Raw genomic sequence first — 26,991 nt, 5'->3', positions numbered from 1 at the left:
CAGAACAGTTATGGAAACATATCCCAGCTTTTATTAAATCAGGTCGTTAAATCAAGGCATTGTTAAAAGGCTGACTTTGAAGCAAGGTGACTGTCATGTAAAGCATGATGGGAAAAAAAAATAGGTGATACAAACAGCAATGTAAACAACAGAGGAAGAACAGCATTAAGCACACTAATTACACAAGTAATACAGTTTGTAAACACAAAGCGCTCTGCATGTTCAGTAAATAAGGAGCTTAATTAAGGTGGGTAAAAAACCCCAAAAAACAACAGAGGAAGTGTTAAAATATTGTTATTTGATTGTACTGTCACATCTCTATATTTCATTGTTTAACATTTGGTTTAGCGTAACAAAAGAACTTCACAAAAAAAAAAAAAGAAAAAGGAAAACTATTTACAAAGGCAAAGAATTCACTCCCTTTGGGTTTAAACAAATCATTCACATTATTGACTGGGATGTAAATATATGGCCCTCTAATATACTTTATATCAAACTAACAGTGGCTACAAAGAAAAGCTTTCCATCAGCCGACTACTTAGCCAAAATCTGCCATCAGCATCCGTCACATTCATTTCACTTTGTGCAGCGCAAACGTGCCACTTTCATCCAATGAAGCGATTTTCCCATCAGTTCTGTAAAAAGTCACGCTTTGTCACTCCTAAACAACGTGCAGCAATCCTCGCTTTGCTGAGCTCTTTCTGATAGTCACAGTCAATTCCTTGTCACAATTACAATAAAGCAGCAACCATGGGAACAATATCACATGTTAAAAACTACATGAATTATTACTGAATTATCAATCACTGTGTGTTAAGTATAAGAGTTAGTATGTAAATAGACAAAGAAATCATCTCTCAAACACTATAATGTTAATACCTATAATATAAACCGACATATATTATTACAAGGTAGTAGAACTATGACTATGTTCAGTTACAACTCGTACTTCTTATAAGTCTAACTGTCATATAATTTGAATATCTTCAGCCGCTGTTACACTACTGGTATGGAAGTTAAATTTTTTTTTAAATTGTTAAACAATTTTCTTAGCTGTCAGTATACATTCAACAATGAACTTGTGCAAAAAGGGGGAAAAAAAAATTCACAAATATGTAACACGTCCGATCGGATGCATTAACTTCAAAGCTTTGGCCTGCGTTTGGCTCTCCAGGGCTCTGAGTCACCCCCGTGTCCTTTGATACCTATTTCTAAAACCCGTTAAAAAATATGGGTGAGAACAAAGAACCAAAACAAAAACAGTCCTGCATTGCATTTTGATTTGATGAAACTCCGCTGAGCCCTCAGTGGTCAAATGAAATCTCACAGGAAATTAAACCTTCCGCATTACCATCTACTGGCACATCTCTGAAAAACGTTCACATTGAATAATAGCTGTGAATGTGGGGAACTGGGTGTTCAAATACAACAATGTCCTGGGGGGCTTATTTCACTTCCCTTCAACAAACTGAAAATTAGGAAGGCAATTCAGACGTTTTCATTGCTTTTCGGGTTCATTCGCTCATGCTTCTGGTTTCTCTTTCTCCTCCTTCTTTTTCTTGCTCTTCTTCAAGAATGAAGGTGTGCGGAACTTCTTTTTCTTTTTCTTGGGGGACTTGGTTTGGCTCTCCGGGGTCTGAGGCTCCCCCGTCTTTTCCTTCGTTGTTATGGAGATTTCCACCGTTTCTGAAGTGCTCACGCTCAGCTTGGATACCTCGATGCTCAGATCCTCCTCCATCTCTGCCAAGTGGTCTTTCCCATTGGGTATAGTGTCTGTCACGAGATGAAGCCAACGGAGAGGGATGCGAATAAAAACACGTTAAATTATCCATTTCATTTGAGGTATTTCTTGTCCTTTTTCACTAACTGAAACACCCATTCACTTGCTAATTACCTTGTTTAGCTGGCGTCATTATGGGAGAGAGGGAGAGGGAGATAGTCGAGCCATCAAATGTGGTCATCTCATCTGCATCAGTGGCATCATCATCTTCTGTAAAAGGATTGAAGCTCATAGGGGTCAGTCATCCAACAAAGCAGGTATGAGTCAGCTTAGGCTATTATATGAACAAATAAAATCCCAAGCTGATGTCGGCACTCTACAAACAGCTAACAGGGTTACACAATTCATTCAGAGGGAGAACGGGAATGTTGGAACAAATGTCCCAGGAATCAATCATTAGAAATTTTCCCCGGCAGCACACATTTTGCAATCTTACAGCAAAGAAGGTATGGATGTATAACTGACAACAGCACTGCACTCTTCAGACTTCCCTTTATGCATCCAGAGCCGTGATCAAAAGCACATCTACACTAATATCATTTACTTTAGCAACATCTCGATGTCCACAACACTCCCACGTTTTAGGAAACCAAAAAGAGAGACTTTTGGAAATGCTGCCGACCCAGTTTTAGTTTGAAAACTTGAAATATCTAATACCAGGCTTTACTGTAATGTGTGGATGTTGAGGCTGTGGAATCAATGAGGCAGAAAACCACACTGACTTCTTGATCAGACCGCATCAGTTATAAAAGTAAGCTATTATACCTGTTATGACTTTATCTTTTCTGTTTGGGCTCTCCTTCCTCATTACCACAGCTGTTTCTAGTGATGGATAACGCCCTGGGGGCCGCTCAAATATCTTGCAATATTTGTTTTGTTTTCTACCACCATGACTGGTTATACTGGTTTTACCTTTAGCGACAGTTACACCATATTACTAGCCCAGATAATATTTGTATCCTTCCTCTGTAGTATTTTTAAAAGCAACTAGCTCTACCCCTCTTTCCACATACAAAGGTATGAACAGTGCACCTGATTGGTCATCATTTTCAACTGTGTTAGGAATTAGCAGGGACGCCACTAATATCTACCACGAAAAGTGTTTGTAAAATCTTATGGTAGCACAAGCTTAAAGGTTAGGAGATGTCCTTTTTCTGTCTGGTCAATGTTAAGATTGACCAGATAGCATTCCAGCATTCCCATAATTATTTAGGCACTGACAAAACCTGTGTAATTTTGTTCCCGTATACTACCCGAGTGGATTTTAACTCAAGCATTCAGTATGTGATTTAATTGCAGACTTTCATCTTTAAGGCAAGGGGTTTAACTAAAGTATTGCATTAACTGTTTGCAAATTGCCGTCATTTTTATACACAATACGGGTCAAACATAATTGGACAAACCAATGATGAAACTCGTGTGCAGTCAATGACTGCCCGAAGTCTAGATCTCGTGGACATCACTAAATCCTGTGTTTTCTCCCTTGAGATGCTCTGCCAGGGCCTCACTGCAACGACATTCAGTTGCTCCTTGTTTGTGGGTCTTTCTGCATTCAGCTTGGTCTTCAGTAACTGAAAAGCACGCCCTATTTAGTTTATATCAGCTGGCTGACTCGGCCATTGAAGAATATCTCTTTTCTTTACCTTTATAAACGGGTTGCTTTTGCAGTATGCTATGGGTCGTTATCCATTTGCACTGTGAAGCACGCTTCGATTAGTTTTACAGCATTTGGCTGAATCTAAGCAGAGAGTTCAGCCCTGTACACTTCAGAAGTCATCCTGCCGCTTCTATCAGCAGTTACATCATCATTAAACACTAGTGGCCCAGTTCCACTGGCAACCATACATGTTTATGTCATAGCATTGCTTAACCATGTATACCAAATACTTACATCCCCAACTCTACCAAAAACCTCACTACACTCATGCTGCCAGCATGCAAAATGCAAACTAAAAGTATTGAACACAAGAACATTTTAACAACTTTGTTCCATAGTTTTCTTAGCTCACATGTTCCAATAGTGAAGCATTTCTGTGATGGAGAATAACAAAGGAGTTACTTTGATGCACAGTTGCAGAGATGTTTCCTTCCTGTACACAGATTTCCCTTTGTTTACAGTCACAATGAGACAAAAGGAGTTTGACACGGCGAGTGTCTCTACAGCTCATCTCTCACCAGTAGGAAGTAGTAGGAAACTTTCCTCCTGTACAAACTTTCCTCCACCCAGGACAAGCTGGCTCTAATTAACTGCCTTGAGCGTAACCTAATGGCACAATTCTTGTGTGGCAACAATAACCACAGCAAACTCAGTAAAGCGTCTGACTAATGTATAAAGGATAGAGAACAGTACCTTCTTGGCCTTGCTGCTTTCTTTCTACCATGCTCTTGTATTCTTCCAGCTCCTTCTCTGTGAGATCATTGAAAGGATTGGGAGGAAGAGAGCGGGTCTGCTCTTCATCCTCAATGATGAAAGCCTAAAGACACGGGAAAACATAAGATGCCGTTGCAGTCAGCTGATGCACAATATTATTTCCAAAAGGTTGAAACAGTTTGTTGAATGTCAAATGTTGAAAGTAAAAACTTTTGTTTGTTTTATTTGTTTTTTTTTAATATATTGGGGCTTTATAAATGTAATAATGGTAACTCCTTTTCTTAAAAGCAAAAATGGGTCAGGGGAATGTTTACCACAGTGTTGCATCACCTCTTCTTTTAAAACCCTCTGTAAACATTTTGAGCTCTGACATAAACTGTTGTACAGTTATCAAAGCACCCCACCTCCCCCCACCCCCCTTCTTACATGGTGAAGGATTTCAGCTGCTCCAATATAGAAGGACTTCTTTTTTGTACTTTGTTTTTTCGTTAAGTGCCAAATGTTCAACTGGTAACCGACTGAACTGCAGACATGGCCGTTTAGCACCCAGACCCTTTCATGATGGAGCCACGCTGATATCACACGCACAGAAATCTTTTGCTTAAATAAGGAAAGGCGTCCCTTATGAAACAAAAAAACAAATGCAGTATCTGGATAGCAGTACATGTTGCTCTAAAACCCAAATATCATTCATTATTAATGGTGCCTTCACATGTGCAGTTGCACCAACTCCTTTCAGCTTCCATTTCTGAATGCAACGGAGTGGTTTTCTGATGTGCTCCTAAGCCCGTGCACTCGTTTCCACTACACAACTATTGCCTGAGGATGTAAAGATCAAGATGATTTATTACTGGTTTTCAGCACTGCTGCTAGCATGCAGAGATTTCTGTGGATTTCCTGAATCTTTTAATCCTATCGCGTACCATAGATGGTAAAATCTTCAAATTCTTTGCATGTTTATAGCTAGAAACTTTCTTTGCATTATGTATTATATCTTATTTACTTATTTACAAAATAAAATAACACATAATCACAGTCTTTTTGTGAAGGTGTTCCAATTAGCATTTATGGAAGGATCATGACTGTTGATACATTTGGTTAATTGGCACAATCTACATAATTAAAAATCTTAGGCATATAGTTCCTCTTTGGACAATATTTGAATTTTTGGTTGCTTTCATAAGGAAATAAATAAATAAATGTAAACACTGTGTTAACCTCTGCAATCAAAATCTACGAGAATGTGTGAATTATATGTGTGACAGAATATTTTAGTGTGCTATTCATTTACTTCTGTGTGTTCGGGTTTTTTGGCTACATATTTTTTTTGTAATCTTGACATTTATCAGCCTCCAAAGCTGAAAGATCTGTAGATCAATGGACTCAAATTCCTCAAACCATTCCTGAACAACTCTTGTTTTAGTCGTGTCACATGATCCTGATGAACAATGCTGCTGTGTGTGTTGCAGTCTGAAACAATGTTTAAACTAAGTAAGACCACAGGCACTACACCTGATACTAATTTGGAGAGATGACTGATTCAAAATTCCTGGATCACCAACTCGTAACTGAACGGTTTAAGAAACATAGGTGTGTAAACAACAAGCTATCATCTAATGTTAGACCTTGTATATGGACTTCACTCCAAGGCCACAAATTTGTGTTTGGTTAATTATCTTTGTTTTAACAATGATTGTTAGCAATAAATCCTGTCCGTTGGAAAGACACATTTGTAAGAAAAATGTCTTCATGAGTTGAGCAGCAATTTAGTATGTGGGTTGAGTTGTGTGTTATTTTCAGACGTGCTTAGGCAAATGCAAAACACACTAAAATACCATGACACACACTGCATCATGAAATCCGGCTGCTAATGTTGCAATTTTTTTTTACAAATGATACATAAACTTACTGGTCCTGGTATGGTGTCCACAACAATGCCTGCCAGTAACTGAGATTTAGGTCCCGGGGTCATCTGGTCACCTCTGTGTTGCTCTTTTATCTGAACAAACATATACAACAAAGGAATCTCAGCTTTAGGATTTTGGTTATTAGATGATATGACTGACATTCAAATGACAGTGTAGCTGTTCCAATCTTTGTGCATTTCTACCGCCCAGGTTTGTAACATCTGGGGGCAATCTTGTGGAAAATGTGATCATTTTTCAACTGACCCGGTTCCTCTTATCCAAAACCTCAGTGGGGTCAGTGTTGAGTGGGACAAACTGGTTAGGGTCTTCAATCTTTATTGGGGTGCCAACGCTGTAGCCTGGCTGCGAGGACTTCATCCACTGAGAGAATTTAAATAAAGCAAACACACACATAGATTAATAGCAAGAATTCAGAATATAAAAAAGTGCATTTAAAAAACTTGCCACAAGAGGGCAGGCTAACACAGATAAAAATGGGCACCTCAAAAGACGAGCTTGCTCAGGACACCAAAGCCAATAGGATCAAATCGTTTCATTTCCTCTTACACTTTGACAATAAAATCAACACACCATGGTTTTTGTCCTCGGGCTCACGTCCCCGCTGGGTGACTGTTCAGGAACATTGACCTTCAAGTAGCTGTTGGGTGAATTAAGCCACCGGGTCCTTTCTCTCTGTTGTTTCTGCGCCATAAACTTGAAGGGGCTCCGCAGGCCAAGCTCACAGTCTTCTGGCGGCATAGCCGACACTGTGGCGGGGATTTCGACGTCGTTCTTAGACCGGGGTTTTTCACGGACAATGGGGTTCCGGTAAGAATGGCCCGTTCTGTATCCCTAGCACGTTACACAAGGAGAAAATATTATTGCGGCACACGCACCGAGAGTTTCCCTTTGCCAGAAGTTAAAGTCTTTGAAATATTTTGCACTATTCTTCTCTGCTCATGGGATAAATAAGAAATATTAACCCAAAACCCCAAACCCCCCACAATTCAAATGATTCACAGGCCACCCAGAATCCACTTACACAATACTTTTAAATATTTAAACGCAATATATACAAACAGCATTTTTGCAGACGCCTCCAGTTTGAAAGGGAGAAGACACAACTTTGGTTTGAAGGAGTGTGTTGTTAACAATACATCAAAGACCGAGAGAGACAACTAGAAAACTAGTGATGGGTCCTTGCAGTATGTAGAAAAGTGTGGTCTGAAGAAAAGCAGTGTAACGCTACATTAAAAACAATCAAAACTGGCATTTCTGCACAGGCAATTTGACAAGTTTGCCACAAAAAATAAGTAAATAAAAAATAAAAATCCCCTCTGCATTGAGCTTTGATCGTCGCAGTGCCAGCAAGCCATTTTTCACAGAGCCGTTCAGTGGAAACTAAGGCTCAGTTTCCAAATGCTGTAAGTGTGACTGAAACACAGTAAACAAATACAATTCAGGGCGTATCAGTCGTAGCATTCATCATCATAAATTTCTGCACAAACTGTACAAAGGAGTACAAGAGCTACAGTAACTATTGCCAACATGTGTGACAGAATCTAATATAATGAAAAGGTGAACGGACAGATAGGAGGATATTTTTAATTAAGCAGGTACTTTAAAAGGCCAACTCCTCATCCACACCCCTAATCTGTTTCACCTTTCCATTGCTCATTGCTTGGTTTAGAGAAGTCACGCAGCCTTTCCTTTGAGCATTTTTTTTTTTAAAATCATTTTTAAAACCATGCAATGCAATTTCTAAATCGCCTTCTGTCAGATACCATTCCTTCATCATTAGCTGTGACCTTTAGCGCAGCTCAGCTTTTTGTTGTCTTTGTTTGGGAATCATCTCTGACACGGCAACAATCAAACTCCACCCTCTGTCAGGGAAGGTCAGGCGTCCGGTTGCAACGACTGCGCTGGCATTTTCGTCCCGTGGCATACTCAACAGTCTGGAAGAAAATGCCAAATCCTATTTCCAAATTGAGTACACGGGAGTTATTGCACTAAGTGGCTGTGTGGTCCGTGTGGCTGTAACTGCCCGCAGCACGGCTCACCATCTGGAAGCTATGTTTGAGAGGGTGGGCGATCTCTGATCACACAGAGCTAACACAGCTGCAGTCTGTTCCAGCCGGAGCTGTTAGCAGGAAGGCGACTCGAGCAGACAGTCTGACATCTTCTGTGTCCACAAAACATGTCAGGGCCTGGGCATTATCAGTGAGGCTTAAGAAAATAAATAAAAATCAGGGTGTATGGTTTTGCAAAGCCCAGCAGAAGGAGTTCTGTTCTCACAGCTAGAACAACAGTATCCTGAATATTAGGAAATGAAATCTGCAAATATCATTAAACAATATGAGCCAATTACAAAAAAAATCCATTTAAGATTAGATAAACAAAAAAATACATGAAGTTTCATTGTGTCCTCTAGTCAGCAACTTCCCGAGGAAGCATGTGAGACAGGAAACTCAAAGCATCGTGGGTAAAAGGCACAGGTCAGGGTTCACTCACCAGGTTGTCTAGCATCCTCATAAGAGACTCGAACTCTGCCTCGCCTATTTTCCACTTGACCTCGTTGTCTATGACGACACCGGCAGCGGCCACTCCCTGGGTCAGGGGCTTAAACTTATCCCTGTCCAGGAGAACGAGGTTGTCCGCGCCGCCTGAACATCTCATAGCGTTCACCTAAACAAAGCCATTTGTACCATCGAAGATTGTGTTAATACAATTTTCACTTGACATTCGGTGCAGTTACTGAGGATTTCACTCATAAAAATTGGAGATTAATTCTAAAACTTTCTTTTCTGAGACACATCATTTTATTTTTAAAACAATCCATCATAGAATTATATAATTCAACAATTGTAAGTGAGGTGAACTCTGAACACGTCAAAAACGACGGAAAAACCAACAGAGTCGAGAAAACAAAAATCGCTGCAAAAGGATCTCTTGCACAAAGCAACAGGAGTGTTTCAGGAACACTGCGGGGTTCCACCTGTCTGTAAACAGAGATCACTGACACATATTTGAATCAGGTTTACTCAAGCAAGCAGCACGCTTGATATTAGCTTTGCCTCCATTTCAGGCACTGCTCTGTTTAATGTGTCTGACTCATTTGTAGACAGAGGGGAAAAACATTTCAACAAATAAAAGCTGGAAAATAATATCAGTGACTCACACGCATAAAACTGACTTATGAAGTGTGAAGAAAGGCCACATCAAAGTTAACCAATTGCTTTGACCGGAATGGCGCAATTACACTCCATTACCAAGGGCAGGTAGGATCAAGAATAACGATTTTTATACCTGGATCTCACAGGCGAGCTGTGAGTGGTACATATAGTGGAAAGCTTCTTCTACTGTTTCTCCCAAAGCCAGAAGCCCATGATTCCTCAGGATCATCAGCTGAAAAACACAAACTGCCACATTAGTACATCCTGAATGTGCATTAATGAAAATGATTAAATGATGGATTGGATTTATATAGCGCTTTTCAAGGCACCCAAAGTGCTTTACAATGCCACTATTCATTCACTCTCACATTCACACACTGGTGGAGGCAAGCTACAGTTGTAGTTTAATTAGACATTTCTTTTAAGAATGCATTTATTAGACCAGAAGCTCAATGACATTCTCACATTTGTCTGTTCCATACAAGGCTACAGCTAAAATAAAACAACGACTGCAGTACAGTAGCCTCGTTCTGTCCAACAGTAACAAATCTGCCTATTAAAGCTTCTTTTTGCACTTTTAGAGTTTATTCATGCACATTATGGCTCTTTTGTTACTAATATATGAGATATCTGCAGTATTAATATGTTGTGACTGCTGCTTAACTGGTCGACCCAAGTCAAATATTGCTCTCAGCATTACATTTCACACTAATATTGTGGCAATCCAGGGATGCCATCTGGTACAGACAAGGTTATTAAACCATTTCTAACTTTCCCTCTTTGTAGTCATTGTTCAGCACATTAAGAAGCTGGTTGTGACGATTCAGTTTGTGTTGTTTTTGAGTAATGCATTAACATTTGGTGATATATTTATAAAACTGCCTAACTCTAGATGGTGGGTGAAAAAATGGCAGTGATGTGCAGCATTCTTCAGCTATCAGAGATCCAAAATAAAGAAATAAATAAAAATGAGTCACAGAGCTGTAGTTTTCAGCATAGTCTAAATATATGGGACTACCACTGGGGGGGAAAAGGAATAAATAGGCAGGCTTCAAGGAAAAACACTTTGGTAGACCAGACTATTTCTGGGCTGGGAGCCCTAGAACAATCTTAGATCGGCTGGTTTAAGCAGCCTCTACCTCTTTAAATTTGCTCATCTGCTTGCAATGATTGTGTGGCAGACATGAGAGCGGTATCGTCTCATCTAACTTTACTTTAAATGTCAGAGTAGTCCCTAAATAGGTGGTTCTAATATTTATTAATTTTTATTATTTTATTTATTTATTATTAAAATGGGTAAACGCGCTAAACAAACTGCTTAAGACTACTTGTTGCACCTACACTCCATATCTAAATAAACTAAATATTCTAGTGTACTCAGCTATTTACAGTTAGCAACCAGTGGTACAAATACCCCCAGCACATGTGCATACAGTACAATATAATAAGCCCACTCTGTCCCACGTGAACGTGAGCTTGCCACTAATGGAGTGCCTTGCTTTGACAGTACCTTGGCAGTCGGGCCCAGAGCTTTCTGAAACTCCACCTTTGTCTCTTTATCATCCAGGCTGCCATGGTAACCAAAGCACCTCACGTCTCCCAGAAGCAAAGCCTCTTGGGAAATGGGCAAGATTCCACATTTCATCGAGGACACCTGTTAGCATGGGATAAAAACAACTAAGCGTGTGACACACCAGCATAAACAGAGGCGCCTTTTTCGCTGTCAGGCACAAATAAAATGGTGCACACATCATGTGCTGTGCATTTTATAGCAAAGCTTCAAAGAAAATGGTAAAAAAAAAAAAAAAAAAAAAGAAAAAGAAAAAAGAGAGAGAACAGAAACTGCATTACAGACAGCCAGCATCTAAAATAACTAGACATGCAGGGGGCTGCCTTTAACTCAGCCTTCTTCGTGTGATACCAAAGTAGTATTTAGCAGCAGCTTTGATTAAAATGAAGCTCATTTAATATTTGCCCCGAGCGTACTTACAGCGGCTGTAACTGCGGTGTGTGTATGGATGATGCATCTCACATCAGGGCGCATTGAATAAATGGCAGAATGGGGAGCAAATCCAAACTGCTCGATGCCCAGATCAGTAGAACCCTGGTCTACAACCTCACCAATTATGTTGACCTTCACCTAAATATTGGAGAAAACAAACAAACAACAAGCAGAGATTTGTGAGAAATGGGAGCTGGCTGTTTAGTATTGTCAGCAGTAGTTGTAGGTGTAGTACTTTAAAAGAATACTCAACTTTGGTTTGCTTTTTTTATAACACTATAAACGTTAAGGTAATAATTGCCTGCAGCGTGACTGAACCATTAAAGGTACCCTGTGGAGTTTGTGTCTAAACAAGGTCATGTTTACAATTGTTAATTACAAGTACACATTGTGTGCATGCTTAAGGTCTAGCAGAATGTTTTCTTCTCCTTAGAAGTGTATTTCTTTTAATAGTTTAGAATATACAGTGTTGTTTTTCTTTCCTTTATTTTTGCGGGGGCATTATGACTACTTCTGTAACCTGTCGAGCAGTGAAACAGTGTGAGGTGGATGACAGCAAACAGCACAGAACCACACTTGTGTGTCAGATACTTTTCATATCCTTTCTTTGATATGCCATTATTTCAAAATCAAACAGTTAATTAAATTAACGAATTTCCCCAAAACTACGACTGGTTTCGGATTCATTTTTAATGAACTTGACTTCATTTAACACTGGTTTACTTTAAGTAAATCAAATAAAAATCCTATTAGGATCTGAGCTCTTGACGATTTTTCATTTTTAGAATGACAACTGCAAAAACCAAAAGCTAACATTAAAGAAAAACTTATGCTTTTAGAGTGCGTCAGCTGTCAGGAAGTGTAAGACCGCTGCATGAAAGAGAACGAGCCAACTGACAATAATGTAAATTTACAGCTGACTGACCCTTCCAGTCATAACAGAACACAAACACAGATTTTATGCTGTTGTTAACTGTGTGATTTCTGATGTTTAAAGCGTCTGTGTATCTGCTTAAAGTCATTTTGTAAAACTTTACGGCTGGTCACATTATTGGGGTGGTACCTGTTCACCTGTCAGCTGCAGGAGGAGTGGGTGAATGCCCTTTTTTGTGACTGCTCAATGATTTTGTGTACTTTACATTAAGTCCAATCATTATTATTGAAAAGAACCCGCCTGCCACTTTGACTTTAGTTGTGATTTCAGACAAAAACAGTGACATTAATTCACATCTGTTGCCAGGTACATGTCGTAAATAGAGATGTACGTATTGACCAGTGAAAAGCCGGTCAGCCTACCAAATGTCCAATTACAAACTGGTCCATTTCATGCATATACAACATGCAGCACACTCACAGCCACACACTAAAATGATGTTAGTGTGGAAACACATCACTGTGAGTGAAGACACAAGGTTCACCAAAATAAACCACAGTTGGTCTTAATGAGGCACTTAAATCATTTTCACTCAGCTGAACATGGACATTTTAAAGAAGCTAACAAAGGCCAAGTGGCTAAAGCTAATCAGATATCAGCCTGGCGTGAGCAACAGATCAAAGCATTTGTGAGGAAAATGGAGATAAGTGAAGAAGAGAAAATAGTTAATATCCTGATAATTCAGTACAGTTTTACTGCAGTTGCCTCAAGACGTTTTACATTTTAAGGTAGAGACCCTACAATAAAATACTGGAATACTAGAAACGATTTAAGTACCAGACGTTTGTTTTGTTATATGAAGCTGCTGCAACTGCTTTTGTTTGGAAGGCAAAATACATATATGGTAAAGGTGAGTGTGCAGCAACTAATTTTCAGTTAACTATTTGTCCCGCTTTCCAGTAGCAAAGCACTTTATTTTCACTTGTTCTAAATAAGATCCTGAAACTTATAGTTTGAGGCAAATTGTAAAGTTTAATCATTTCTTTTAATCATGAAAATAATATTTGGTGTTAATGAAAAGTTACTTTTTTGTCTGTATATGCTTTTAGTTAGTTCTCAGAAAGAAAATCGAAATCAACAGAAACTGGTATTACAAATAAATGGGAATCAGAATTGGCCAAATAAACTGCTATCTGTAGTACTAAAACTATTATATTCCCAACTAAAAATAACACACTCAACTACTTTCCTTACCAAATTTGCTGCCGTCACTTCAGCAAAAGAAAGACCTCGTGGACTGATGAGAATGTGGTCCTGCTCTTTATTGACACGTACCTATGACAAAATGAACACATGAGTAAAGTGGCGAAAAGCCCAAGTTTGATGTACAAAAATCAAGAGGACAGTGATTTAAATGCAAAACGGGGGCTTCAGAACAGGAGTCCGAAAAAGAGCTATGTCTGTTTTTATATAGTCTACATGTATCTTCATCTAGCATCAATGTGGCTGCCCTTTCTGGTTTCATTACTCTTTGGAATATTTCAAACTCATTGGCAGAAAATGCTTAAAAATTGCTTTGGTTTTGTTTTGCAGATAAATGTTAGCAGTGAGAGATAAAGCCTCATTCACACAGACCCAGGTGATACAAATCATTGACCGCTTGGCAACCTCAAGTTGCCAGGTAGGAATGTGTATTCCCCAGCTGGTTGGTAAGTGCTTGCTGGCTGTTACTGGGTGAAATCAGTCACAAACAGGGTGCTTCACCTTTGTATTTATCACACTTTTCGGTTTCGCCACTGCTCACTGAGTGGCGGGGTAGTCAAATCATCATCTTCCATACAAACTATAGGTGACAATGGTTTTTTTATGTAGCACCATACAACTCTTTGCAACCAGTCTCACCTACCTACTGCCAAACCTCAGCAGCCTTTTGCAAACCGGTTGGGGAATACACATTTTTTCCTAGCAACTGATGGTTGCCAAGGCATTGTCCACTGGTGACCCGGCCCATGTGACGGAGGCTTTATACACTGCATATCCTGCGACTATCCTTTAATATAAATTAACTGATGTAAAATCTTTGAGGCAGCATTTTTAAACATTTGTCTAAGTAAAAAAAACAAAAAAAAAAAAACAACAACCACTGCTGCTGCCATGAGGAATGAAATCTCTACATTTACAATGGGGTTTTTTTTCCCTTTTCAAGAGGGGTTAACACTGTCTAAGAGAAGGAGGACACATTTTCCCAAGTCAAGGGTAAAAAAACTCTGAACCACAGACAAAAGCTTTTTTTTAACTTAGAAAAACTCAAAAATGTGTCTGTCTTTGCTTTGTCTTTGGGGAATATCAGAACCTAACATTCTGATGTTCTCCAAGGTGTACATCAGATGTATGGTTGTGAATTCTTGCTTCATATTCACAAACCTTACTTTTCTATGCCATAAATAATATATCGTTTCTGAAAATAAAGTGGTATTCCCCTTTAAGCCTTCCAGGTGCCAGAGAACAAGGAGCACACATAAAGAAACACAAACCTCTTGCTGCATACATAAGCAGGTGTGCACTGGAGCATGATTGTGAAGTTGTACTCACAGTAATGTAGGAGCTTGTAAAGCGAGCCCAGCTGAAGAGGTCAACGAGCCTGTAGAGGCTGGCCAGCTTGCAGCGACTCTGTTTCTCCCCTTTGGCAAAGGAGGGAGACTCTACGCCATACAAGTCATTGACTGGGGTCACCATCCCGATGCCTGCCACAACACATAACATCATCAGTACATTGCAGTGCATCCGAAAAATGTACAAGCATGTTTACATGATTTGTTTCCACAGTATGTAAAGTCAAACATCCCGGGGAACATGAGTCTCCGCAGCTGAAGATTGAAAAAAGGGCCCTACTCAGAATTCCCAAAGTGTATCTGAGGGTATTTTGGGGATGTAATACCATATAAGGCTATTAATGATACAGGGCATTAACTTTTACAGCCACTTTGGCTTTTTAAAGGCGCAGGTCTGCCTCAACACTTCAAAGCATGTTCTTACATTTTCCAAACATTTACAGTTTTGATCATTAAACTGTCTAAAACTATAACTTCAGCTCTGTGACCTCCCACTGAAACACAGGGGTAAAAGGTCAGGCCAGTATAATGAACACTGCAAACTGCTATACTTGATTACTCAGACTGGTCATGAGAGTTACTTAATAAAAGCACTATTGAGCATTTTATGCTGTTTCAGGGTTGTTGAGTGTCACAGGAGTTGGGGAATTCAGCCTCCAACAATGAAGATATTCAGTCTGGCTGATGCACACCGACGCAGGATACACGTTGAATGACAAACAGGCCGAAAGGGACATAAATGGATACATTCAGACGCACACACGAGGCCACTCACTGATGGGAGCAGTCAAGGGGCCTGCCCCTCCCGTGGTGCTGGCCATGACCAGGTCAGCAATCTGCCTCAGTGCCATGAGACCTGTAGGGTTGTTGCCCTTAGTCAGCTGGTCCTGAATCAGACCTTCTAATTCATCTTTAAACACCTGCAAACAAAACCAAATAAAACTCTTTTATTGTAGGAGATATGGTACAAAGAAGCTAAAACCTAGCAACTCATGTACATGCAGCCTATCTTTGTCCTACTTCCAACACCTTCACAGGATGTGTGGGGAAGCACAGCGAGCTTTCAGATGCTCCTTATAACAACTATACACAAACCACCAGACCACTAAAAAAAAAGCTCTTTGTGTACATCTGTGAAAAGGGGGTTCATTAGAAGAAGGAGCTGGCATTAAACTTGACCATCAATTTCTGCGTCAAGAGTAGCCTGTGAATCTTGAAACGACATCATTTTCTCCTGAGCTGCAACTAAGCTCAGGCATTCTGCTTCATCCGACCACGGTTCCCATGGTGATGTGATGAGCTCCACTTGTTTGGTGGGTTATGCAATCACAGACGAGTGTGGGCTCGTCTTATTTCCATGCACTTCATTGGTGTGTACTTATTTCACATCCCTGTACTTACACTGACTGTATGCTGTCTCCTCCATTTGCTCTACATTTGATCAATTTTTTACTGTGTATTATATGCACTGGTGTTTATATTATTCTGTCTTTTGTCAACGAGAGCAGATCACATAATAGAACAGATCTCTAAATGATGCAAATTATATCCTAGGGTGAATCTCTACATTATTTAGGCTGAGTTTTTGCTGTGCTGTCTTATTATTAACTTAACTGAAATGTACCTAATAAACTGACATAGGCTTAAGGACAACAAGAAGTGCTACAATTAGGATTTTAAGGAAAATAGTGAAAAATGCCTCCAAGTGTAGTTTAACTTTAAAAATGAGTCACTGATACACAGAAAAAGAAGCAGACTAACACTAACCCCCTTTGTAAAGTAATGATGATAATAATAATATTAATAATCTGGACAGTAACAATGGTAGAACCATTTACACTTAATTCTGTAAGCTAAAGCTAACCCATATTAAAATACAATGCAGTATATTAAATGATGTGCACATAAACAAGTAAAAAATACATGCACTACAATCAGCATTGAGTAAAGGGTAGAGTGTATCTCTCTGGGGTTTAAAGCTCTGTTTATTACTCATACACAGTGAAAGCTTGTGTGTAGGAGGCTATTTGTATGAAGCCTCTTGCTACATACTGGACTCTGCAGGATCTGGGTGACCCTCTTCTTCTGCTCCATCATGTTAAAGTCCTGCCTCAGGTCCGGTGACATATTCTTGCTCCGGAGATACTCAGGGTCGCTCTCATCCACGCGGTCAAAGTAGCGCTCCTTGGAGTCGTTGCTGGACAAGGCCAGGGTCAGAGACCCCACCGTCTGCCTCACATCCACCAAACTCATATCCTCACCGCAAGGCCTCCCACTCTTCCTCTGGAAGAAAGGAGAAAACATCACAGCTCATTTCGCATTCAGGCTGTCAAGGCAACTGATGCTGTTTTAACAGAAAAGATGCTGGATGGGTGCAATAGTGACTAATGTAATTACAGAGAAGGAGATAAAAGAGAGGCGATTATTGTTATGTGACTGATGCTGCTTTGAAAGGACAAAGCTGGTGCTTTGCAAAAATGACAAGTTAGTCACAGCTACTGTGAATATAATAGCATTTTTGTTTTATTGCGATCAGTACATTTTACTTTCTTTTCCCCACAAACACGCACAGAACCAACACATTTCTGTCTCTATCATTCCTCAGCGGTATATTATGTTTTATCAGAGAACACTGGCAACACTTTGTAATAATCACTGCCAAAAGTAAATGATTAATAATGTTTATGTCAACTGGTCATTCGTTTGCATAACAAAACAGTACTTACCAAAGTTTTAGAAATATTTGTTGCAACTTTACAGTTAAACAGCTAAATAATACTTACAGATTGTTTACAATCCATTGATTCACAGTTAGGTAAACACTGTTTTATTGTTTGCTAACAGAAACGACAGTTTATCTAACCATCAAGTTATTCTAAGTCTTAGGCATGAATTTCATTTCAGCAGGAAATCACTCGGTAACTTGTGTTGTTACCGGGATCTCCTTTTAACTGTTCGCCGTAACCTTCTACGTAACCTGACGTGCACAGCCCGAGAAATGTAACTACACGTCAGGTTGACACAGCACGCAACAACCTGAAAGGCGCGAAATGCTGCGGTGTAGGGATAAAAGGAGTTTTTGGTTAAGTTAGGTCATCTTCACAGTGTCATTAGCATTTTTAACAGAGACAATTATTCAACACCATGTCTAAAGAACAGACGATATTATGACTTTATTTCACATTTGGTTGATATTAAATTGGTGACACCATCGTGGATTCTTTTAGATTCTTCACAACAAATGTTGTATAAGTCCGGACAGACATGGATATAAACTGCAGCTTTACGGGTTGGCAGACAAATACAACTGAAAGGCAGTATTTCCAGTTTTCTGTTACTTAGTGGGTTTCAGCACCAAACTTCAACATCTCCTTCCTCTCCACACAGACTGATGCCAATTTATACACTGTGAGAGGAAAGTAGCAACAGTTTCAACTCTTCTGTTCATCAAGAAGCTATAAAGCATGGCCAGCAGCAGAGCCAGGCATGAAGGGCTTAGGTGGTTGCCTAGGGTGCATAATATCAGGGGGGAACTGGCACGCCACACTTTCTTTTCTTTTTTTTTGGTTAAATCATGCTTACAGCAACAAGTTTATTAACAAAAACAGTCTTTTAACTACAATAACAAAAACTCCATCCCCTGAACTGTTGACAAGATGATGGAATAAACAGCGGCTGCCATCATGAGGTAACCATCCGTGTAACCAGTGCATGATAGCATGCCTACAATCCAAACTGCCCAAACTAATCTCAAGCCAAATTAGAGGAAGCCTCAAAGCTCCTTGTTTATGAAAAGAATGATATCGGTGAACAGCCTTTTTCATCCACAGGACGAAATCTAAATGATAAGACTTTATGATAAGATGATAAGATTTCAGCAACAGAACCAATCTACATACTTACAATTTCCAAAGTTATGCACACGCACTTGTTCGTAAGAAGTTACAGAGGTTCGCCAATAATCTCGATTTAACAAAACAAACAGGAGCTAAAGTTGTGTTTGTCTTTCCTCTGAGTTTATTAACTTTCACAGGGTTACCTACAGCATCTACTTGTGTCCCCACAGGCAGAAAGTTGCAGGCATTTACACCACAGTGGTATCTTTGTTTGTTTAAGAGACACGTAAATAACTAAATAAATCTGTTTTTCCTAACTTCAAACAAATGAGGTGTCACACAGAGAGCCCCGGCTTTACTGTTCAATCAACTGTTGACATCTGCCTTCCAGACATTTTTATTTTACTGTTAATACAAATGTGACTGGTTTATTCAAGTCAAAAACAGTAAAACAGCTTTATTTAAACATTCTTGTCATGTATCCGCCTACATTTAAGTCATCATTATTGACAGTTCCAATAACTACATAGGATGCAACTTTACTATTGATAAAGTAACTAACTTGAAATATGACAGCAAATAGCCCAGGAGCATTGGAAATGCACTCAGACGTAGTTAAGTCTAAAATAATGAATCTACTAATTAAACAGTTTTGTAAAGACAGGCAGTAGATTTGAGTTTATAATTAATTATAATAATCTTAGCTGTTTTGGGAGAAAAGAGCAGGCTATTCAACCAAAACATTTTTTTTGTACAAGAGCTTTTTTTTTTTCTTTGGGGGGGGGGGCACCGAATCCAAAGGCTACAACCGGCCCTGGTCGCCTCATGCAAATGAGATATTTTGAAAAGCAGCGTGCGCCTTTGATGCTGCAGTGTTACCTGATGTGGGGGTGGAGGGAGATACATCTAGGTCTACTTCACATTAGGCCGGGAAACGCAACAATTTCACTCTACTAAAGCAGAAATAACACTCTCACAGCTGTTTTCATGGCAGCCTGTAATCAACCACTCGATGCGTGGCATCAAATTACAACTTTTAACCGTTACTGCAACGAAAAGTAACGCAGAGGGGGATGTATTAGCCAAAGCTAGAGGTACGAGCTGAAGAAAAAAAAATCAAAGTGAGCACATGAACCCAAAAGTAAAACTGTTACTGCAAGTTGAAAATTACCTGAAGCAAAGTTCTCTTAACTACCTCCGGGCGACGTGATGTCGAATATCTCCTGAAACGTGGATAAAGGTGAGCCACGCGGATATTATTCCCAGTTCGGATGCATGGTTTTGGGGGGAAACAGGCTTGCAACTTGTGCTGCTACAGTATCCAGACGAAGCAGCAGGCTGCCCGCTGCGGGTAAGTAGTGAGTTGAAGAGTGAAGATTGGCTGCATGGAGGAGGGTGTGGGTGTGTTGGTGTGGGAAAGAGGAAAAGTGACCATGTGACTTCACTTATCCACCCACTAGAGCGTTTGTATTGAGCGGGACAAAAGCATGGCCACTCAGAGCTTAGTTTTTCACAACCACACTGTAGCTAATATTCCTTAATAAACCTTATTCTTAAAATCCCCCCCAGGGAATATCTTACAGGCTTGCAATAATTTTTGGTGAGGATTTGAAGTAAAGTTTGTGTGTCTGTGTGTGTTTTTTTAAATTACTCTTCTCTCCTGCTCTCTTCCTCTCAGTGTGTGATTCATTAACTCCTGCCACTTCATATCATAAATAACTGGGACGCCTGTGATCCCACTGCAGCTCCGAAGAGGTTTACATCAAAGCTGTATGCCTCAATCATACAAAAACAGAATATTTCAAAGCCAGAATAAGTGCCCCCCCCCCCCAAAAAAAAAGTTTTCCACAATATAGCATATTTGCTTACAGAAAGCAATTCATAAAGTGTCTCAAAGACGAGAGACTATAACAATTCTCACTATTTTATTCACATCACACTTACTTTTCCCGAATTCACAAGCACAGCATGCCCACTTCACTTGTAAAGTAAAAAAAGACCACCACTTAATGTTCTGGCTGCACAAATCATATTTTTTGAACGGCCACATTGTTGTGCAAGGTTCTTTTAGACACGCTGCTTTTCTTTAAGTGAAATAAGATGGTTCTCTCAACCGAAATAAGGAATAAGATCAAAGTACAACTGAATGCAAGGCTGTGCAGATTTGTGTTAAAAAGAGCAGCCACCTCTCCACTCTTTTCTGCTTTGCTGGTCACCCTCTACGAGCTGTAGTGTAGCAATATTCAAATGCACTCCTTGTTAAATGAATGCAAGTCTGGAATTTCCAATTTTCTCAGTACGGCTTCCGTCAGCCCACAGATGTATTACCGCTTTTATTCACGCACAGTCGGACACACTCGTACCAAAATCTTGATTTTGAGATGTAAGAGAGAGAAGGATTAGATCACTGACTGACACAACAATTGCAGGAAACACAGTGGAGTCTTGGAGGCGGGGCAGATATGTGGACATATGGGTTGATGTAATGAAAAGCAGAACTTTCTCACTCTGGAGCAGCGTGACCCCCTAAACTCCCCCCTCCGCTCGGAACCCTGCCTCCCTGTTACTGGCAGGGTTCCCACCAGAAACCACATGCAAGCTTAAATGTCTGCGCACAACATCCTCCCACCTTCCAAGCACCACATTCTTGCTGGCTATTTAAACTTTTCAGTGAGGCCAGCCTATCCTGAAAGCAACTCACCAAATGTCAGGTGTTATTACTTGACGACTCATTCATACAGATTACTGTTGAGGATACTGATGTCCGCTACTGGAATCCCACCTTTTTCTTGTCAAAAACCTACTACTGCTCTGCTGGATGTGACATTGAAATCAGACACACAAATACTGCCTGGATAGATCAAATGAAAGCATGTAGCCTACAGTAGAGTAAAACTCTGGGAAATAATCATATAATTCCTTATAAGATGAATCAAAGAGATGCAATATAAATACCGATGCAGAATTGTTGCTTCAAGAAAAACCATTCCTGCAGAAGATATTGGTGAGATTTGGTATAGTCAGAGTTAAGTTATAACCACTAACTGTGTGGTGAAAAATAAAAGAAAACTCAGAAAGTAAAGCAAACACAGCAAACTCCATTTCAGAGTGAACAATAAACTCAAGAAAAACTGCAAAGCATGACACCAAAAAGTCACAGCTGACTTTCTTTTCTAAAGGCTTAGAGAAGAGTAGGCGAAAGCTTTCAGGGTGTCATGCTAGATGAGGGACCAGCGTGTGAACTGGAGTAAACCCAAAGTAAAACCCGGGAGACATAGGCACAGGGAATGGTGATCGGTGTCGTGTCATGGTTGAACTTAAGAAAGATATCTGGCCCTGTGGAAGGCACAGCGTGTTGGGATGTGTGTAGCCACCTTTTGACCTGTGGATTTATCTTTTATCTCTGCCCTTGATGGGTTTCTTGGGGGGTTATGATCACACCAGTGCTAGTGCTTTATCTCTTTTCTCTGTAGGGAAAAGCTGACAGAGGGATCTCTATTCTTTAACAGGTACGTAACACAGCATGGAGATTGTTCAGTATAGGCATCACGTAGAGTTGTAGTTTAAATAGTTTCCTATAGATGACAGAAAAGGTAAGAAACTACTTATTACACAACAAAGAACAATTTCTGCTATTGTGAAATTATATATATATATATATATATATATATATATATATATATATATATATATATATATATATATATATATATATATAGAGGTAAAAATATCTCGAGTTTCTGTATATCAAGTGGCAAAAATATGAGATAATACATTGCCCATAATGCAACTGCTGTGCTATTTTTTAGAGCACTCCTTCCTTATTTTTTCAAGTCCTCATCAGTGTTTTCTTTTTCCTTAGCAGTCAGAAACTGCTAGTATTTAGCACTGAACATTATCATGATGATTAATTTCGAGAGAGAGAGAGAGAGAGAGATGTCAACTTTGTTTCAGGTCCTTGCAAGCATTGTTGCCTTGGTAACCAATGCTTATGCTGTCTGAGGCAAAATTAGTAAGGGAAAGAGAGAATTGGTGCCAGATAACATGGCATCAAGAAGAAAGATTAGAAATCGACACAAACTGTACCGTTTCACAGAAATACACAGAGTCGAACTAATCATCTCATAAATATAACCCTGATTACCCCGTCTGCATGACTGATGGATCTTCTTTGTAATTAGGCCACAGGGTAAAGACCTGTTGTATTTCTCTTTTAACCAAAAGCATTCTGTGCTGATTACCTTGAAGACTTAAATCATAGCTCTGACTTTCAGACATGTTTGAAATATTAGTCGTAACCATTACGTTGCACTCACTCAGCCAGACATCAGATTCTGTGAGGCACCTTTCGTTCTTTTTTCTTTTTTACATAATCAACCCATTTAGCCTCTGAACACAGCATAAATGATACTGGCTACTTATTGGGATTTGACAATGGCATGGAAAGCTCTATTTTTGTCCCAGATCCAAGTATTCAAATATATGTATAGAAATAAAGCTACAAATAAACTAAATTTGATAACTACCTATAGAGAGTTTTAGAGTTTTGCTTATTTCCCCCTTTCTCTACATTTTGTGATTCTGTTTTGCAGACATTATGAATAAGATTTTTTTTTTTAATTTATTTGTGTCTAATTTCTTTCAGTTTTGTCTATTTGCATGGTATGGCTCTGTTTTATGACCACCGCACATGGCATTAAATCAGAGACAACATAAAGAGGAGGAGCTGGGATGAAAGTGGGTTGCAAAGTGGCTTACAGATGGGAAACATCTACAGGCAAAGTAAAGCAGCTCAAAGAGCATGTGCTCTCAAAGAGCATGTGCTCTTTGAGATTTGCCAACTAGATGCATTGATATGGGCTGTCACTGAGATCAGTAAATAGGGATTAATGAGTTCTACTATACTTGACTTCACCGCCTGTCTGAATTAACTCCATCCATCCCTCTCTCCATCCTCTCATTCATTTTCTTTCACTTATCCAATTCAGTGTTGCAAGGATGCTGGAGCCTATCCCAGCTGTCATAGGGCAAAAGGTTGAGTACATCCTGCACTGGTTGCCAGAAAGATATCCAGTGTTCTGCACTCTATTTAATTCACATTTTTTAAGCTGAGAGACTCATCAGAGCCTTATTTATGTCAGTGACTTCTTTAAATGGTCAGTTTCTAAAACATATTCCTTTAAACAAGGTCCTTTAAACTTTGATCAAATGAAAGGTCCCAAATAGAAACAAGAACATTCCTACTGACATCTTTCTGATAAATAAAATACACCTTAGTTTGTAGAAAAACTCAGACACATACGTTTTGGAGAGGAAACCTTTTAAATTTTCTTTAAAATTTCTACTACAAAACAATGCCATTGTTTTGGTAACATCACATAAATATATATCACTCCACGTCTTGCTAAAAATGGTCGTGCTACTCCCGCTCAGCAGGGTGGGTGGCAACAACAGAGCGCACTTTGAACCTGAAACAATTTACATTGTTATAGTTGGATCGGTGCCTTCGCGGCATTTATGTGTAGAACTGCGTCGGCACACGCATGATCACACACTGCCGGAGACATATTCAAACACACACACGTCGCAGCACTTTGGAAAGAGACAGACTTTGTTTACCTAAGGGGAAGAGCTGGCTGTAGTCGCTACTGCGGTTGTCTTTGGATGGCCTCCATGTTGGAGATCTAGCGGTTTTGTGTGGTTCACTTTAATTGAGGCTGAGGTGGTGGCCTGGCTAACAGATCCTTGCATGTTGTCACATTCAAATCACAACTATGAAAAAATGAGGTGGTAATGTGGTAAATTTTCCATAAACCTCTCACATTTGTGCAAAAACCTGACATTTACTATAAACTGACAAAGTACCCACATGCAGTGCAGTAAAAGCCATTTATTATCAAATTAATTTAGCAAGGAGATGATGACAGCGTAAAACTTAATCTAACGTAAAACGTTATAAAATGAAAACTGTGTCTAAGTGTAAACGGCAACAGGAACAATTGATTGCATGGTTGATAGGGTTTGGGTCATGACCTGCTTTTGGGTTTTATGGCCGTCTATAACTCGCATCACCAGGCACACACATTATGAAATCCCATGCTGCCCTAGCTCCACATCTAAAGTCAACAAATGCTTGTTCAGAGTAATGTTTCTGGAGAGTGATGCTAATTGAAAACATCTGTTTGAAGCCTCTGCAGCTGGAGGTAACCCTGCTGCAGCAAACAGGCCAGTTAGGCAGTGACAGACGACTACCATGTTAAGTCTAGAAAAAGCAGTAAATAGAGATGCAACACAGTCTTTCTGTAAAAAGCAGCAACTCAGAAACTATTTACAGGTTTGCTGTAACTGAAATTTCATATGGTGTTACAAAAAAATCACTCCACAAAGGATGTATCACAATCTGTTGCTGTAAGAAATGCCATTCTCCTGGGCCATAAGGTGTCCTTTATCTGTTATTAGTGTACTAAAAAATACACTTTTCCCTTCCAAAAGCTTCAAAGCTTGCATAGAAAAAAATAATTTAAAATAATCACCCTGCCATGTAACTTATTTGCTTTGATCTTAGCTCTAGCAAATGCCTGCTCTCATGGATAAAAAGGTAAAAAAAAAAAAAAGGAAAAAAGTAAATGAACACAACTTACATTGATTGCTGTCTCTACACTTATCCTGCAGCAGAATTCTTCACGTTTTATTTCAAACTCCCACGATTCCAGCCGTTGTTGGATAGCTGTTTACATTATCACTTTGAAGAAGGTCATCTGGTTTCCCAGAAGAGAGGAAACTGCTGCTTTGCCTCTGATCTCCTGAACTCCCTCGGCTCCTCTTGTCACAGCGGCTGTCTATTCTCAAAAGGAATGGAAGAAAACTTGACCAAGCATTTTGAATGGACTGGACTGCACTGAAAAAAAAATGGGAGGGACAAGCTTCCACCCCGGCATACATATATAGATATATATATATCTGTATATTACACCAACTAGTTTCTCTAAAGTACGTATGATTTACTTCATTATTTTTTAAAGGCTTTTTTATCAAGCAGGAATTACATGTTGCGTTTGTACCTAACCATAAATGGAGAAAAACTGCAGCAATCTCCTGCCAGGCATATTTTTCCTCTGCATATTGAGTGTGCCTCATGTTCTAAATTTTGCTTTCGAGGAGGGCATTGCACACAGTGAATTCTTGCCTGCATGCTTTCACCTCCTCCCACATACTCTCTCACAGTGAGTGAGTAGGATGTGTTGCTCTCCCTCTGTACTGCACCACCACCTGAATATATCAGGCATTTGAAGAGTGCATTCTATCGCTGTGAAGAAGGTAGAAATGCAAGGTAATTACAAGCTGTAGACTGCGAATAACCGTTTTGACTGAGCAACAAATGCACCGTGATGGCAGATGATCAAACAGCGTATGTGGTAGACAGCGAACCATGCATGCCTGTGATCTGTGGGTCTGGGTACAGTTTATCTTATCAAAATGATAAGAACACTAGGAACACATCACGAAACACAAGGAGCGTGAAATATGTTAACTTCATGTGCAAAAATCCATTTTCTAGAATGTCAACAAGCCTCTGCTGTGATAGCAATAACATGGCATTTATAACTTTTACACTCCCACCAAACATTGATATGATCTGCCCCAATGAAATTCCAGATGTTTTGGAAGAGAAACCAAGAGGAAACTGTCCGCTTTTTATTTTATTTGGCTTGGCATCAGCTGATGAGTTAAATTTAGACGTTTCTCTTTCCCACCCACTACGCTGCTGTTGTTGTCTTTGCGCAGTCTGATAAAACATTAATTTCCTGAGCTTTCTGCAATCGCAGAGCCACACCCACAGGACGGCCCCAGTCAAAGAGCGCACGGAGGGAGGTCAAAGGTCGCAGTCGGATGAAGTAAGCAAGTTATTAAAATAAACATCTATATTGTGCGGCTCAGAAAGTTCCTTCAGAGGAGTTATTGATTTTCTATCCTACCTGCACAGGCACACTCATGGAGACACTGAAACAGAGAGACTAAGGAAAAGGGAGAAAGGAGGCCCTAGAAAGTTTCTAAAATGATTCCATGTGTGATAAAACTTGTCAAGCAATATCACTACACTACACTGCCATCTAGTGAAGACTTGGCAAACATAATGACAGTAATATACGTCTCCTCTCCTCCACTGTTTTCTAGTGACACACAGTGTATTTCTCTCTCGCGCGCTCTTTTTTTGGTACATGTTAAACCAGCTATCTGGAAAATCAAGAAAACAAGAAATTGAAAGCGGTGGAAGAAAATAAAACATCACTCTGTAGCTGGTAGCTCTAGGCTCTGAGATTTGTGCTTCAGATTTGGGTGAAACATCTTGATGTTTGTAGAACAGTGTGTTGTGAGGTTGCTCGAGAAATTGCAACCAATTTAAAAAGAATATATATATATATGTGTGTGTGTGCG

The 26,991-nt window shown here is 39.6% G+C and overlaps 1 protein-coding gene across 2 annotated transcripts; it reads right to left on the bottom strand.

The window, feature by feature from the left end:
* Positions 1–8: 8 nt before the first annotated feature.
* Positions 9–25,672, bottom strand: LOC146375045 (gamma-adducin-like). 2 transcript variants are annotated; one of them, XM_084948326.1, is made up of 15 exons: positions 25,197–25,672; positions 16,772–17,002; positions 15,495–15,639; positions 14,700–14,851; positions 13,362–13,442; positions 11,222–11,371; positions 10,742–10,885; positions 9,365–9,463; positions 8,570–8,743; positions 6,650–6,910; positions 6,323–6,439; positions 6,061–6,150; positions 4,131–4,254; positions 1,895–1,990; positions 9–1,773 (listed from the first exon to the last, which is right to left on the bottom strand). In XM_084948326.1, the coding sequence occupies exons 2-15, from the start codon at positions 16,970–16,972 to the stop codon at positions 1,523–1,525; spliced, it is 2,085 nt and encodes a 694-aa protein (XP_084804452.1). In that variant the 5' UTR covers positions 16,973–17,002; positions 25,197–25,672; the 3' UTR covers positions 9–1,522. The 2 variants fall into 2 exon arrangements, with proteins under 2 accessions (XP_084804452.1, XP_084804451.1); XM_084948325.1 differs by lacking the exon at positions 25,197–25,672 and adding an exon at positions 19,727–19,940.
* Between the last annotated feature and the right edge of the window lie 1,319 nt (positions 25,673–26,991).

Source organism: Perissodus microlepis, chromosome 13 (genome assembly GCF_051167445.1).
Source record: "Perissodus microlepis isolate ML-2025 ecotype Zambia chromosome 13, ASM5116744v1, whole genome shotgun sequence".
NCBI lineage: Eukaryota > Metazoa > Chordata > Actinopteri > Cichliformes > Cichlidae > Perissodus > Perissodus microlepis.
This window is presented reverse-complemented; position numbering and strand designations above follow the sequence as displayed.